The 14,575-nt window shown below is 40.2% G+C and overlaps 1 protein-coding gene across 3 annotated transcripts in view; it reads right to left on the bottom strand.

Moving 5' to 3' along the window:
- Positions 1–14,575, bottom strand: part of RPRD2 (regulation of nuclear pre-mRNA domain containing 2) — a 96,661-nt gene that overhangs the window by 55,554 nt on the left and 26,532 nt on the right. For all 3 annotated transcript variants that reach the window (XM_032361019.1, XM_032361020.1, XM_032361021.1), the window contains exon 2: positions 3,287–3,416. In XM_032361019.1, coding sequence (XP_032216910.1) covers positions 3,287–3,416 — 130 coding nt within the window. The remainder of the gene's footprint in view (positions 1–3,286; positions 3,417–14,575) is intronic.

Here is a 14,575-nt window from a genome sequence, read left to right as displayed (position 1 = left end):
TCAGTGGGTTGGGTCCCTGCCTTCAGCTCAGGTCATGATCCCAGGGTCCTGGGATCAAGCCCCACATCAGGCTCTCTGCTCAGAGGGGAGCCTGCTTCTCTCTCTGCCTCTGCCTCCACTCTGCCTACTTGTGATTTCTCTCTGTCAAATAAATAAATAAAATATTTAAAAAAAAAAAAAAAGCTTTCTTTATAAAAACCTTAACGTACTTCTTACTACATTTACTCGAGTGGGATCTCTTTTATTCTGGGGAGCAGTACTTTTTATTGTACAAGGAATCTTTTCTCTTAATTACATTTTTAAATTGGTTATAGCTAGTACTTGAACTTGAATCTGACTTTATATGAAATCTCTTATTAGTTGACTTTATGTGAGCTGGGGGTCAGCACACTCTGATCCTCAGGCCAGGTACCTATTTTTGTAAATAAAGTTTTACTGGAACACAGCCATACCCATTTGTTTACCTGCTGTTTTATAGCTGCTTTCATGCTAGAATAGCAGAATTGAGTAGTGACAACAGAGATTCTAGGGCCTACAGAACCTAAAATACTTGTTATCTGGCCCTTTACAAAAAAAGGTAGCCCATCCCTGATGTAGGTAACAACAATCCTATCTCTTCTAAATGTACTCTTTTTACTTATTCAGAAATAAATGGGATCTCCAGCATAATGGCAAATATGAATGATGTCAGAAGGCATCCTTGTCTTGGAATGCTTTTATTGTTGTACTGTTAAGTCCTATGTTTACTACAGGTTTCTGAAGATACCCTCGTTGAGTTAAGAACATTTTCAGAACTGGAGCACATCAGTTTCCTGAGCTTCTGCCTTCAACTCAGGTCATGATCCTGGGGTCCTGGGATTGATCCTTTAGTTGAACTGGGCTCCCTGCTAGGCAGGCAGTCTGCTTGTTCCTTGTCCCCCTTCTTCTGCCTCTCCACTGCTTGTGCTCTTTCTCTCTCAAAACAAATAAAATTGTTTTTTTAAAGATTTATTTAATTTGACAGAGAGAGAGATTGTGCACAAGCAGGGGGACTAGCAGGCAGGGGCGAAGCATGCTCCCCATTGAACAAGGAGGATCATGTGGGGCTTGATCGTAGGACCCTGGGATCATGACCCAAGCTGAAGGCAGATGCAAATGACTGAGCCACCCAGCACCCCAAAATAAATAAAATCTTTAAAAAAAAAAAAAGAACATTTTCAGCACTTGAAATTTTAATTTGAAAGACTAAACTGGGGTGCCTGGTGGCTCAGTTGGTTTAAGTGTCTGACTTCAGCTCAGGTCATGGTCTCTGGATCCTGGGATGGAGCCCTGTGTCTGACTTCACACTCGGCAAGGAGTCTCTGCTTATCCTTCTCCCTCTGCCCCTCCCACTCTCAAAAAATAAATAAAGGACTTAAGTTTATTCTGAGATTATGTCCTTCCACCTTTTTCTGTGAAATTAGTTAAATTAATTCAAAGAAGTTGTTTTAAAAAATACCTCTGCCTAGTAAAATAAAAGCTGACAACTCTGTATTAACCCATGAACTAGGTCATAAAACCCAAGTCTAGGAAACAGTAGGTTAAGTTATAAAAAGACTATAGTGATATTTACAGCAGAAACTCTAAATGGAGACCATCCAGCATATTGCTTTTCTTACTCTAAATTATACTGGGTTTATATATGTAAAGAAACAACACAGACTGTGGTTAAGTGGGAAAGAACATGTGCTTTGGGGTCTAGACAAGCTTGGGTGGGAATTCGGTCCCTCCCTACCCTTCCCACAACCCTGCCAGCTGTGAGAACTTAGGCAAGCTACTGAATCTCTCTAACCAGTTTCTTTCTCCTTAAATGGGGACAAAGTAGCAACAAAGTAGTTGCCCTCAGGATTCAATGACTTAAAGCACACAAAGCACTCTGTATCATATCTGGTCAATTACAAGTGTTCAATAAATGTTAGGTGTTATTGTTATTATTTTATGTACTTTTTAAAAAGATTTTATTTATCTGACAGAGAGACACACAGCAAAAGAGAGGGAACACAAGCAGGGGGAGTGCAAGAGGAGAAGTAGGCCTCCTGTTGATCAGAGAGCCTGAAGCAGGGCTCAATCCCAGGACCCTGGGATCATGACCGAGCTGAAGGCAGATGCCTAACAACTGAGCCACCCCAGCGCCCACCCCCTTTTTTATTCAAAAATTTTACTTTTAAGTAATCTCTATACCTAATGCAGGGCTTTAACTCACAGCCCTGAGATCAAGAGTCCCACGCTCTACCAACTGAGCCAGCTGGGCACCCCAATTTTATGTTCTTCTGACACGTGTATAAATCTTTTAGTATATTCACCTAGCACCAAAATAAACACCTCAAGTTAATAATTCAAAGGAAAGGAAAAGGATCATTCAATTTTGAATGGGTTAATAGCTAACAAATGGATGGATAATGTGCAATATTATTTGAGAAAATACTCAGCAATTTTGATTGTTCTACATATTTACTTATCCTCTAATTGTGTATGTAAGTCTCTTGCACCAAATAAACAACTTGAAAATATGGATGAAACACAAGGAAGACACTATTAATAAAGAGTAAAAATAACATCGAATTAAGTATTCCAACACTTTGGTAAATGCTGGTTACAATTTCATTAAGGATGGAATAAATCAATATGAAGTTCAGAACAAAAATTTCCATTTCTCTTTAATTACACAGATATCATAGAAGGGTCAAGATTTCAAGAACACAGAAAGAAGAAAGGAAATGTGTAAAAAAAAAAGGAAAACAGAAGGAGCTATTGGAAAGAAGTACCAACTGAAGAGTACAACCAGGAGCTATATGGTAGGAGAGAAGAGGCAGAGAGTAAATAGCAAACAAGCTTTCAAAAAGAGAATAGAATAAATAAATAATTTTTTAAAAAAGAAATTATTTGACAGAGAGAGAGTGAGCCCACAAGCAGGGAGAACAGGAGGCAGAAGAAGAGGGAGATGCAGGCTGCCCAGCTGAGCAAGGGGCCTGACGTGGGGCTCAATCCCAGGACTCTAGGATCATGACCTGAGCTAAAGACAGACGGCCAACCGATTGAGCCACCCAGGCGCCCCCAAAAATAAAATCTTAAAAGAGAGAGAGAAGAAAGAAGTTTTAAAAGAAAAATGTGTGTCTTAGTGGGAAAGTGACATGAACAATTTGGGCAAAATATCCGTGTACCTTCAAGCATGTACAACTATTAACAATTCTTACTGATAGGTCAAAAGGAAAACTAAAATTCTTAATGTTCTAAGCTTGGATCCCCAAAAGCAGTAAGAATTACTTACTTCACTAGAGCAGCTGCTTCAGGAAGGACATCAGCAAATGACTCACGGAAAATGATTGCGTTTTTCCTTTTGCAGTTCTGTATGACATCATTGGCGAGGTAAAAGAGATTTAAACGGTGGGGATAGGCAGCTAGAGACAAAAAAAGACAACAAATAAAACCAAATGAGTCAAATTATACTTTGTTCAACTTATTCCAAATACAGTGTTCTCAAACTGTGTAACCACTATTATGTGGGTGGAGAGCAAATAAACAGACAAGTGAACTAATGGATCAATTTATTGAAACTAGTGTCTAAAAGCATTGATTGTCTCAGGTTAATATTCTGTTCAAGATGCTCCCTGAGTAGATTTCCACTTCATTTTATAGATGTTTGGCACTAAAAAACTCATTAACTCTGGAGAAGTTAAAATAAAAACTGTTCTCCCAAACATTTGGAAAGATAAACTCTGCTGGAACAACTCAACTTGTTGCAAAAACACCAAGGTTAGTGGAAAGAGCATGGGCTTTAAAACCAGTTAAAATGTGACCTTGGGCAAACTGCTTAACCTCCTCTGCATTATTATTAGAGCTAGATTCTTTTCATCCACTAGTCCTGATACTACTGAGGTACACCTAAATATTACCATCTAACTGGAAGCAACACTTTGCTCCTACTTTGAAAACTAGGTCCTAGGAAACATGTAATTTTACCACACACACACACACACATCAAATTCTTCTAAGGCCCGTGACAAGGCCCAATCAATTTGCTTTCTGAATTCAAGCAAAACCATCCCAAGTTTTGGGGCACCTGGGTGGCTCAGTAGTTAAGCATCTGCCTTCAGCTCAGGCCGTGATCCTAGAGTCCTAGGATCAAGCCCTAGATTGGCCTCCCTGCTCAGCAGGAGGCCTGCTTCTCCCTCTCCCACTCTCTCTGCTGGTGGATGTTCCCTCTCTTGCTGTCTCTCTCTGTCAAATAAATAAGTAATTAAAAAAGCAAAACACCCCAAGTTGCATTATATCCTGGACAATTTTAATGTCCATTTGGATGACCCATCACATTTTCTAGTCTCAAAATTCTGATCTTAAATTCTGTGACCTCTTAAGAACTACCTGCACATTTTAAAATCCCCTTTTCTGACCACAGCCTACTATTCCCCTTAAATCTGTCACTTTTATCAAGATCTCAGTTCTACATTTTTCCTAACTTTATACTCTAAGTACTCAATTTTTCTCTATCAATTCCAGCCTTTGATCTATTATTTAAACTTTTTTTTTTTTTTTTTTTTTTGGAGAGAGCGCGAGAGAAAGAATGTGTGTGCATGCCCACGAGCAGAGGCACAGAGGATCCTATGCAGGATCTGCCCAACACAGAGCCCAACTCAGGTCTCTATCTCACAACCCCAAGATTGTGACCTGAGCCAATATCAAGAGTCAGACGCTTAACCCACGAGCCACCCAGGTGCCCCTAAACCACTCATTAAAATCTTCATTTTAGGGGTGCCTGGGTGGCTCAGCTGCTTGGGATGGAGCCCTGTAATGGGCTCCCTGTTTAGCAGGAAGCCTGCTACTCCCTCTTCCAATCCCCCTGCTGGTGTTCCTGCTCTCACTAACTCTGTCAAATAAATAAATAAAATCTTAAAACAAAAACAAAACAAAAAACTTCATTTTCTATCATATGCATTCAACAAATCCTAAATCTAGATCAACCTAACTGAATGCCTTTACTGCACTTTTATTTCTTTTCTTGGGTTCTGATGAAGAAAAATCATACCACCAGGAGGACTGAAATCATAAATCTAGTCTTCAGCTGGGCCCTCAACATTACAATGCTACGGTCCTTCCACATGTTCTTTATTATCATCAGAAATCATTAGATGTAAATTATATTCTCTCAAAAAAAAATCCATATTTAAACCCAACCAAATCAACTTACCTGATTTAAGATCTTCCAGATTAAAATATCTGAAAGAGTTCTCACTGTCTCCACTTTAACTCCCATTAATTCCATACCTATAGGAGCTTTTGTTTTTCTGTACTTAAAATATGCAATTTAAAGAGCTTTATATAAATTATGTCATCTAATTTATGTTGCCACCACTGCACTCAAATAAGAATTACCAATAAATTCCAACTTATTAAACCTGATGAAAATTTTTAAAATGTTATTTCATTATGGCTTTTGGTACACAGAATAATGTGTTAGGGTAATTCCTCTTTGGTTTCGGTCATAACCACTTCCCTGGTTTTCCTACCTCTCTGATTCCTCCTCCATACATACATGGGTGACCATGCGTAGACAGGCAGCTCCACCTGCGACCTTTAAATGTTGAAGTTCCCAGCGTTCTCTCCTGAGCACTCCCTCCATTCACCCAAGGCATCATGTTCTAAGATTTCAGGTATTAAGTTAGATAGTTTGTTCCATTCCTGACTCTTGTCCCTTATTAGCTTTGGGGTTTTATACACTACTTAACTCTTCTATAGAACACTTCCTTTTTCTTTGTAAAATGACAACCTCACAGGGTTGTTACAAGTATTAAATGAAACAAGGTATATAAAGCATTCTGGATAGTGCTTAGCACACAGAAAATGAAATGCTATCAGTATGACCATCTACTTTCACAGCCTTAATTCCCATCACCTATGCATCAATGACTCCCATATCTATAGATATCAAGCCTGGATTTCCCTTTATCAGTCAATGCACACATCCACATTCAAGTCTCAGAGGCACCTTGGCTTGATTTTTCAGTATTAAGAATAGTCCTCGGGTGCCTGGGTGGCTCAGTGGGTTAGGATGCTGCCTTTGGCTCAGGTCATGATCTCAGGGTCCTGGGATCGAGTCCCGCGTCGGGCTCTCTGCTCAGCAGGGAGCCTGCTTCCCTCTCTCACTCTCTCTCTGCCTGCCTCTCTGTCTACTTGTGATCTCTGTCTGTCAAATAAATAAATAAAATCTTTAAAAAAAAAAAAAAAGAATAGTCCTCCCCTACTACTGCAGTACCCTCCTAACTGGTTATCTTACCTCTAGACTTAGTCTCCTCAAATTTAACTTCTACATTGCTAAATTCACTTCTACTATGCAAACAATATCCAAGTTGTTTCTCATATCAAATCCATCAATGATTTCCAAATGCTTACTAGAAAATGCCTGAACGCCCTGGTCTCCATTTATGATCTGGATCTCACCTTCTCTCTTTCAGTCTCATCCCCTCCCTTTCAAAGTTCTATTTTTAATGAAATACAGTTCCCAGAAAACTTGCATGTGTATTCTCTCTCCTTCTCTCTCAGAATCTTCCTTTTATAAGATATCCCATCCTGAATACCTTGTGTTTTCTACTCATCCACAGAAGTCCAAAATACTTACTTTAACTCATGTCAGATTTTGCCCCCCACCTTATCACTACTTCTTACCCAAACCAACACAACTTCTTTCCAATGTAAACCCTACACCCTACAGTCAAATCACTACAGAAAGTCAGGAAGAAATGAGAAAAATTGGCTGAGATAGTCTGTGAAAATGCCTAAAGTCAGTGGGATTTGAGAAGACCCCTCCTGCATGATTTTCCAAACCCTCTGCAGCCTAGTTCTTGCTTACTTGTTTAGCCTCAACTTTAGCCACTCTCCCTTAAAGTCGCTATTTAGTGAACTACACTTCATCTCAAAGCCAAGCCCCACCTCCTTCCCTTGTCTTGACACCCATTTCAACAGGCTAATTCTTTTTCTTCCTTCAACTCTCAGCTTACATACCACATCTTCCACAAAGCTTCCCCTGGCTCTTTAAGACAAGGCCTTGAGTAGATCCTGAAGATACGTGTGTCCTACGCTTACCACACTGTAGTGTACTTGTCTACACCTTCCACTAGAGTGTAAGTTCCCTAAAGGCTGGAATTCTGTCTTGTTTAATGCTATGACCTCAATGATTAATTGAGTAACTGGCAGGTGCTCAAATAGTATTAATTAAATGTCTGATGAAGAAGTTAAGGTTTTGTATAGGCAGGAAGAAAGGGGAAGAGCACTGTAGCAAGAACAAGTCATGAGTAAAGGTGCTGAAAAGAATTGTGCAATGAGTGTCTTTTGTTTTGCAGAAGGGAAAAATTTAGGCTAGATTTTAAAACTTATTTAATAATACTTATAGCATTTTCTATGTGCTAGACACTGTTTTAAAGAGGATACAAATATGAACTGATATCCTTATAACATCCCTATGAGGCTGATACTGTTATCTCCATTTGAGAGATGGAATGATGTGAATTGTCACATCTAGTAGGTACTGAAACCAGAATTTAAGTATAGATAGTTTGGCTCAAAAGTTTGACATTCTTTTTTTTTTTTTTTTAAAGATTTTATTTATTTATTTGACACAGAGAGAGATCACAAGTAGGCAGAGAGGCAGGCAGAGAGAGCGAAGGAAGCAGGCTCCCTGCTGAGCAGAGACCCCCCCCCCATGCGGGACGTAATCCCAGGACCCTGAGATCATAACCTGAGCCCAAGGCAGAGGCTCAAGCCACTGAGCCACCCAGGTGCCCCCAAAGGTATGACATTCTTAATTACTACCTATTTCTACTTGTGTCTGACTAGAAAGGTTTGGCTGGAAGAACAGTGGGAGAATAGGAAAAGATGACAAATTCTGATGGTTATTAAATATTGAGCTAAGAAAGCTTAAGCCTATATTCTGTGCCTAACAAAAAACCATGAAAAGTTTTTATATAAAAAGATGATTTAGAAAAAGCTGCAGATAATTTTACTGGTAGAAATAATAAAAAGAGCTAATAACATTTGCAACCAGACAAATCTACAAGGTGAGATATTCTGCAGGTCAACAGGCCCAGTCTCATCAACAAACCAGTGGCATAAAATGTAACAGAGAGATTAAGAGACCCAAAGAACAAAGTAATCTGATGTGACTTATCTGTGTCCCTACACTGCACACAGGTTTGAACTAACCACCTGTATATGACATTTCTGGATCAATGAAAGAAATCTGAATATGGTCTGGGATTAAATAAAATGAAAATTTACTGGGCGCCTGGGTGGCTCAGTGGGTTACACGCCTGCCTTCTGATCAGGTCACGATTCCAGGGTCCTATGATCGATCCTGCACTGGGCTCCCTGCTCAGTGGGGAGTCTGTTTCTCCCTCTTCCTTCCCACTTGTGCTCTCTTTTGGTATCTCTGTCTCTCTCAAATAAATAAATAAAATATTTTTTTAAATGAAAATTTACTAAAATGAAAATAAAAACCATCAATTGAAAAAAAACAGTAATTACAGAGTGATTTCATGTTAGGAAAAAAAATCTTTTAAAGAGATCAGAAAGGATATAGAATTAACTTTAAATAGTATTGATCTCTATTTTCCTTTTGCTTGCTTGTATTCTAATTTTCTACAAAACATACTTGCTGCTTCCATAACAATACGCAGTAAGGAAATATAAGCATTTAGGCCCCAAAAGTTGAGCCAGTTTTCTTCAAGTAATCTGCATTTCATTCTGGACCTCTAACTTTGAACTGTAAACTCAAATATCCAACTACTTCCCCAACACCTCCTCCTACATGTCTAATAGCTCAGACTCAACATGTGACCTTCTGATCTGTTCCTCCAAACTGTCTCCTCCTATAGTCTTCTCCATCTCAGTAAATGGCATTTATTCTGGTGGCTTTTTTCAGCCAAAATTCTTGAGTCATCCTTAACTACTCTTTCTCTTTCATACTCCACATCCAAATTCGCAATGTAGACCTCATTAATGCTACTTTCAAAATACATACAGACTCAGGAAATTTCAAATGTAGAAAGGGAGAAGATTAGAATAAATCTTGTTGTGTTGGGACTATAATTGGAAGTCTTGGTGTAAACCTCATAGTTATATATATAGAAAGACAAGGGGAATGAATGTGTGTGTATATGTATATGTGTAAATACAACTATTTCCTAATCTCCACTGAAAATATCCCAGTATCTAATATCTAGATCTTGGTTTCAAAGCAGAATCAGGCTTCTTGGAGAAATGGCTGATTCCAGGCCAGGAAAGAAGGTATAAGAGCTTGGAACAATCTGCACTAGAAAGTAAAAAAGTGCTCAGAGCATGATGTCAAGAGGACACAGGCACTACCTTCAAGGGGTACCTTACAATCGCTTAAAAGTTCTTAACAATCTGGCCCCACATCGTCTCTGATCCTCTCTGTCCAATCACCATTCATTCCATTCCAGATATTCTACCCACCTTATTGAAATGAAGTTAAGATCTACACCACACCTGGCATACTCAGGGTCACACACACCACACCACCCTCCCCCTGTCCTTTAAGCTGCCTACTCCCTCTGCTTTGCACATTCTTTTCCGATATAGTCTCACAGTTTACCCTCTCATTGCCTTTAAATCTTTGACCAATGTCACTCTCTCAGTGCCTTCCTGGACTTCCCAGAATAGGAAAACTGTAATATCAAACATCACCTCTCCTTTATTTCCCCCCTAGCACATAATTTCCCAATATACTATAAAATTTAATTATTTTTTTGTCTCTCTCCCCCCGACAAGAATATAAGCCTCCTGAAAGCAAAGATTTTTGCCTACTGTTGAATTCTCGGCATCTAGGACCATGCCTAACACACAGTAAGCTTTGAGTAACTATCTTCTGAATGAATAAATTAGAGAACAAAATACAAGGAAAAGAAGAAAAGGAATGAAAAATGAGAAGTCTTCTATTCGGTTTGTTTCATAATCCCAGAGGTCAGCTGGTTTATGTGTAACTATAAAGGACAGGCTTCATTTAAGTTAGGTTTAGGTATTCTAAGGGGTTGTTGCAGAAGATCATTTAGATATAAAATCAGTGTTCTCACGACAGCAATTCCTCAACAATCGAGAAACTAAGAACTCAACCCTCTTTTAATCATCATAAAGAAGGGGAAAGAGACTAACAATAGGAAAAGAGGGGCCAGGGTGCCTGGAGGCTCAGCTGGTTAGGCATCTGACTGGCTCAGGTCATGAACTCACCATCCAGTCTGGCTCCCTGCAGAAAATGGGACTCTGCTTATCCCAATCCTCCCTCTGTCCCTTTCCCTCTGCCCCTCTCCCTGCTCATACTCTGTCTCTCAAATAAATAAATAAATAAATAAACTCTTTTTTTTTTTTTAAGATTTTTATTTATTTACTTATTTATTTGACAGACAGAGACCACAAGTAGGCAGAGAGGCAGGCAGAGAGAGAGGAAGGGAAGCAGGCTCCCCGCTGAACAGAGAGCCTGACGCGGGGCTCGATCCCAGGACCCTGAGATCATGACCTGAGCCGAAGGCAGAGGCCTCAACCCACTGAGCCACCCAGGCGCCCCAATAAACTCTTTTTAAAAAGGAAAAGATGGGCCACTGATTTAAAATAAGTAATAAGTAAATTATTCAAAATAAACCTCCTAATCTGCCTAATCTGGTGGCAAAAGGATTAGTTTTTTGTTTTTTGTTTTTTTAAGATACATTTATTTGAGAGAGAGAGAGAATGAGAGAGATCACGAGCTGGAGGGACAAAGGGAGATGGAAAGAGAATCTCAAGTAGACTTCATGTTGAGCACAGAGTCTAACATGGGGCTTGAAACCACCACCCTGAGATCATGACCTAGGCCAAAATCCAGAGCTGAGACACTTAACCAACTCTGCCACCCAGGCACCCCAGAAGGGTTAGATGATTTTTTTTTAAGATTTTATTTATTTATTTGACAGAGAGAGACACAGAGAGAGGGAACATAAGCGGGGGGAGTGGGAGAGGGAGAAGCAGGTCTCCTGCCAAGCAAGGAGCCTGATGTGGGGCTGGATCCCAGGACCCTGGAACTGCAACCCAACCTGAAGGCAGACGCCCAATGACTGAGCCACCCAGGCACCCCAGAAGGGTTAGATTTTTTTTTTTAAGATTTTATTTATTTATTTGACAGAGAGAGACACAGTGAGAGAGGGAACAGAAGCAGGGGAGCAAGGAGAGGGAGAACCAGGCTCCCTGCCAAGTGGGGAGCCTGATGCGGGGCTTGATCCCAGGGCCCTGGGATCATGACCACAGCTGAACACAGACACTTAAAGACTGAGCCACTGGGCATCCTCCCACCCCCACAAGAAAAACTTCCTTACAAACAAACGAAGAAACTTACAAAGTATTAGGGCACCTGGGGGGCTCAGTCAGTTAAGCACCTGCCTTTGGCTCAGGTCATGATCTCAGGGCCCTGGGATCAAGCCCACATTAGGCTCTCTGCTCCATGGTAAGCCTACTTTTTCCCCTCTCCCTCTGCTGCTCCCCCTACCTGTGTGCCCTCTCTCTCAAATAAATAAATAAAATCTTAAAAAAAAAAAAAAAACCAAAGCAGCACGAAACTTACAAAGTACTAACAACTAACTGAATGAAACCATCAACTGTAAAATACACAGATTTCAAATGTGTTAAAATGTGAAGAAACAATGTGCACCTTAAAGTTGATGGAATGCATGATTTGTAATTCATTCTTTCCCTCCCCCACTCTTTTTGCCACTGCCTTACTTCAGTTTTTCATCATTACTACTTCCTAATAACTGATCCCTGCCTCTAGTTTCACCACCTTTCAATGAATTCTCCAGACTGCTGGGAATTCATGCCACAGATGTGCTTGCCCCCACGTACATAACTAGTATAAAAATACTCTCTGTAACACTATTACCAACAAAAGCCTGGAAATATCCTGAAAGTCCATTAACAGGAGACTGGATAAATCCAACGGAATAGCATATAACTATTAAACACAAGGACATTCTGGGGTACCTGGGTGGCTCAGAGGGTTAAGCCTCTGCCTTTGGCTCAGGTCGTGATCCTGGGGTCCTGGGATGGAGCCCCACATGGGGCTCTCTGCTCAGCAGGGAGCCTGCTTCTCAACCTCTCTCTCTGCCTGCCTCTCTGCCTACTTGTGATCTCTGTCTGTCAAATAAATAAATAAATAGATCTTAAAAAGAAAAAAGAAAAGAACCCTCCCTTAAGTACATAATCTATTGCAACTACCTTCTCAGTTCTTACCTTCCTTTCCCAGTTAAGTATTTGAAACTAAGAGTCTACTACAATGGTCAGATATCTCTCTACTTTCTCACCTCCATTCACTATTTATTAGGAGGAAGAGGAGAAGGGGAAGGAGGAGGAGGACTGGAAGAGGGAAAGGAGGAGGAGGAGGGAAAGGAAGAGAAAGAAGAGAAGAAGAATTATTTAAGTCACTTAATATTGAGCATACAAGAAACATGCAACTTACTAGTTGACATTCATCTATTTGAAGAATTTCCCTTTTTTGCCCCTTCCTTATTCTCTTTTCTTTAAACGAACGCAAGTATACACTAAGGGATTTTTTGCTGCATTCACTACCATGAGTATTCTTTTTGATATCCGAACTGGCCCTACACTTAGCCAGTAAAATCCCTTTCAAGCCAGCTCCTACATCTTTTTTGTATCATCTCATTCATCTTTGAGCAACTTCTCTTTTTTTGGCCCATGATTCTGTTTCCATGAGCCTGATATTTTCTTCATAGGAAGATTTTATAAACTACTGATGCAATCTGATTAGTACTCATAGTACTATTCAAAATTTTTAATTCTTCTTGAATCACTATTAATTTTTTTAAAAGGAATCTGTTCATTTCATCAGAGGTTTCATGCTTACTGTCATAAAATAGTTCATGTAATTTTTAAATTTCTATTTTATCTGTAAGCGTGCCCCCTTTTCCACTCCTAATATTGTCTATTTGTGCTTCCTTTTTTTTTCCCCCCTTGATGAATCTTGATAAAGGTAAGGGGAGGGAGCAGAGGGTGATAGAGAGGAAAGACAAAGCAGACTCCCCGCGGAGCAGGGAGTCTAATAACGTGAAGCTCAATCCCAGGACCCAGAAATCATGACCCAAACTGAAGTCATGTTTAACTGACTGAGCCACCCAACCACCCCCCACTTTTTTTTTAAGCAGGCTCCACACCCAGCATGGAGCCCAACAGGGGTCTTGAACTCACAACCCTGAGGTGAAGACCTGAGATTAAATCAAGAGTGGGATGCTTAACTGACTGAGCCACCCAGGTGCCCCTGAAGGATCCTTTTAAAACCTAAGTCAGTTAATGTCACTCTCTGCTCAAAATCCCCCAATGGTTACTCCTTTCACTCCAAATAGAAGCCAAAGAATGCCATGATCTGCCATCCCCTTATCTCTCTGACCTCACTTACCTTCCCCCTCACTCCATTCCACCTAGTGTTCTAGATAGACACTGTACCTTGAACATACCAGATATATAGTAGGGTCTTAATTTGAACTGTACCCTCTACCTAAACTCCTCTTCCTCCAGATAACCACTGGGCTAACTCAGTATATCTTCAGGTTTTTACTCAATTCTCACTTTAAAAAATTTATTTATTTATTTGACACAGAGAGAGCAAGAGAGTGAACATAAGCATGGGGAGTGGGAGAGGGAGAAGCAGGCTCCCTGGTGAGCAGGGAGCCCAATGTGGGGCTTGATCCCAGGACCCTGGGATCATGCCCCAAACCAAAAGCATATGCTTAATCAACTGAGCCACCCAGTCGCCCCACAATTCTTACTCTTAATGGAGCCTATCTTAAGTGCCTCCTTTAATAACTACAACCTGTTCCCCCATCTCCATCATTAATTCCAAAGCCCTCTGCTCTATTTTTACTTTTTTCCAAGATGAATTTATCATCTTCTATCACACTAGATAATTTACTTTTTCACTATGTTTGTTGGCTACCCATTTCCCCACCAACTGTTGGCTCCACAGTGTCAGAAATCTAATGTATTATCAAATGGCACACATAAGAGTAAGCAGTTAATAAAGTGAGTCACACTAATTTTTGTTTAAGTAGGGTCCATGCCCAGTGTGAAGCCCGATGCAGGACCTAAACTCATGACCCTGAGATCAAGACCTAAGCCAAGATCAAGGGTCAGATGCCTAACCACTAGGCCACCTAGGTGGCCCAAGTCACACCAGTTTTGACATGTAGTGTCCTTATTGCTGTTCATTGCTATATATTTTTAAATTTGCACTGATTTCTTCTTTGATCCATGAGTTATTTGGAAATGCGTATTTTAACTTCCAAGCAAAAGGGAACATTTTGTTTTTGTTAACTTAACTTCTAAGTTAATAGTGCTATGATTAAAGAACATGAATCTGTGATACGGAGCATTTGAAATACTAATCTTGCATTAGGGGTCAGCAGTAAACATCAGAATTGGTTTTAAAAAGGTGGGGGCAGGGGTGCCTGGGTGCCTCAGTGGCTTAAAGCCTCTGCCTTCAGCTCAGGTCATGATCCCAGAGTCCTGGAATCGA

This window comes from Mustela erminea, chromosome 10 (assembly GCF_009829155.1).
Source record: "Mustela erminea isolate mMusErm1 chromosome 10, mMusErm1.Pri, whole genome shotgun sequence".
Classification (NCBI taxonomy): Eukaryota; Metazoa; Chordata; class Mammalia; order Carnivora; family Mustelidae; genus Mustela; species Mustela erminea.
The sequence above is the reverse complement of the archived record's forward strand: the minus strand, read 5'-3'. Positions and strand labels throughout refer to the sequence as shown.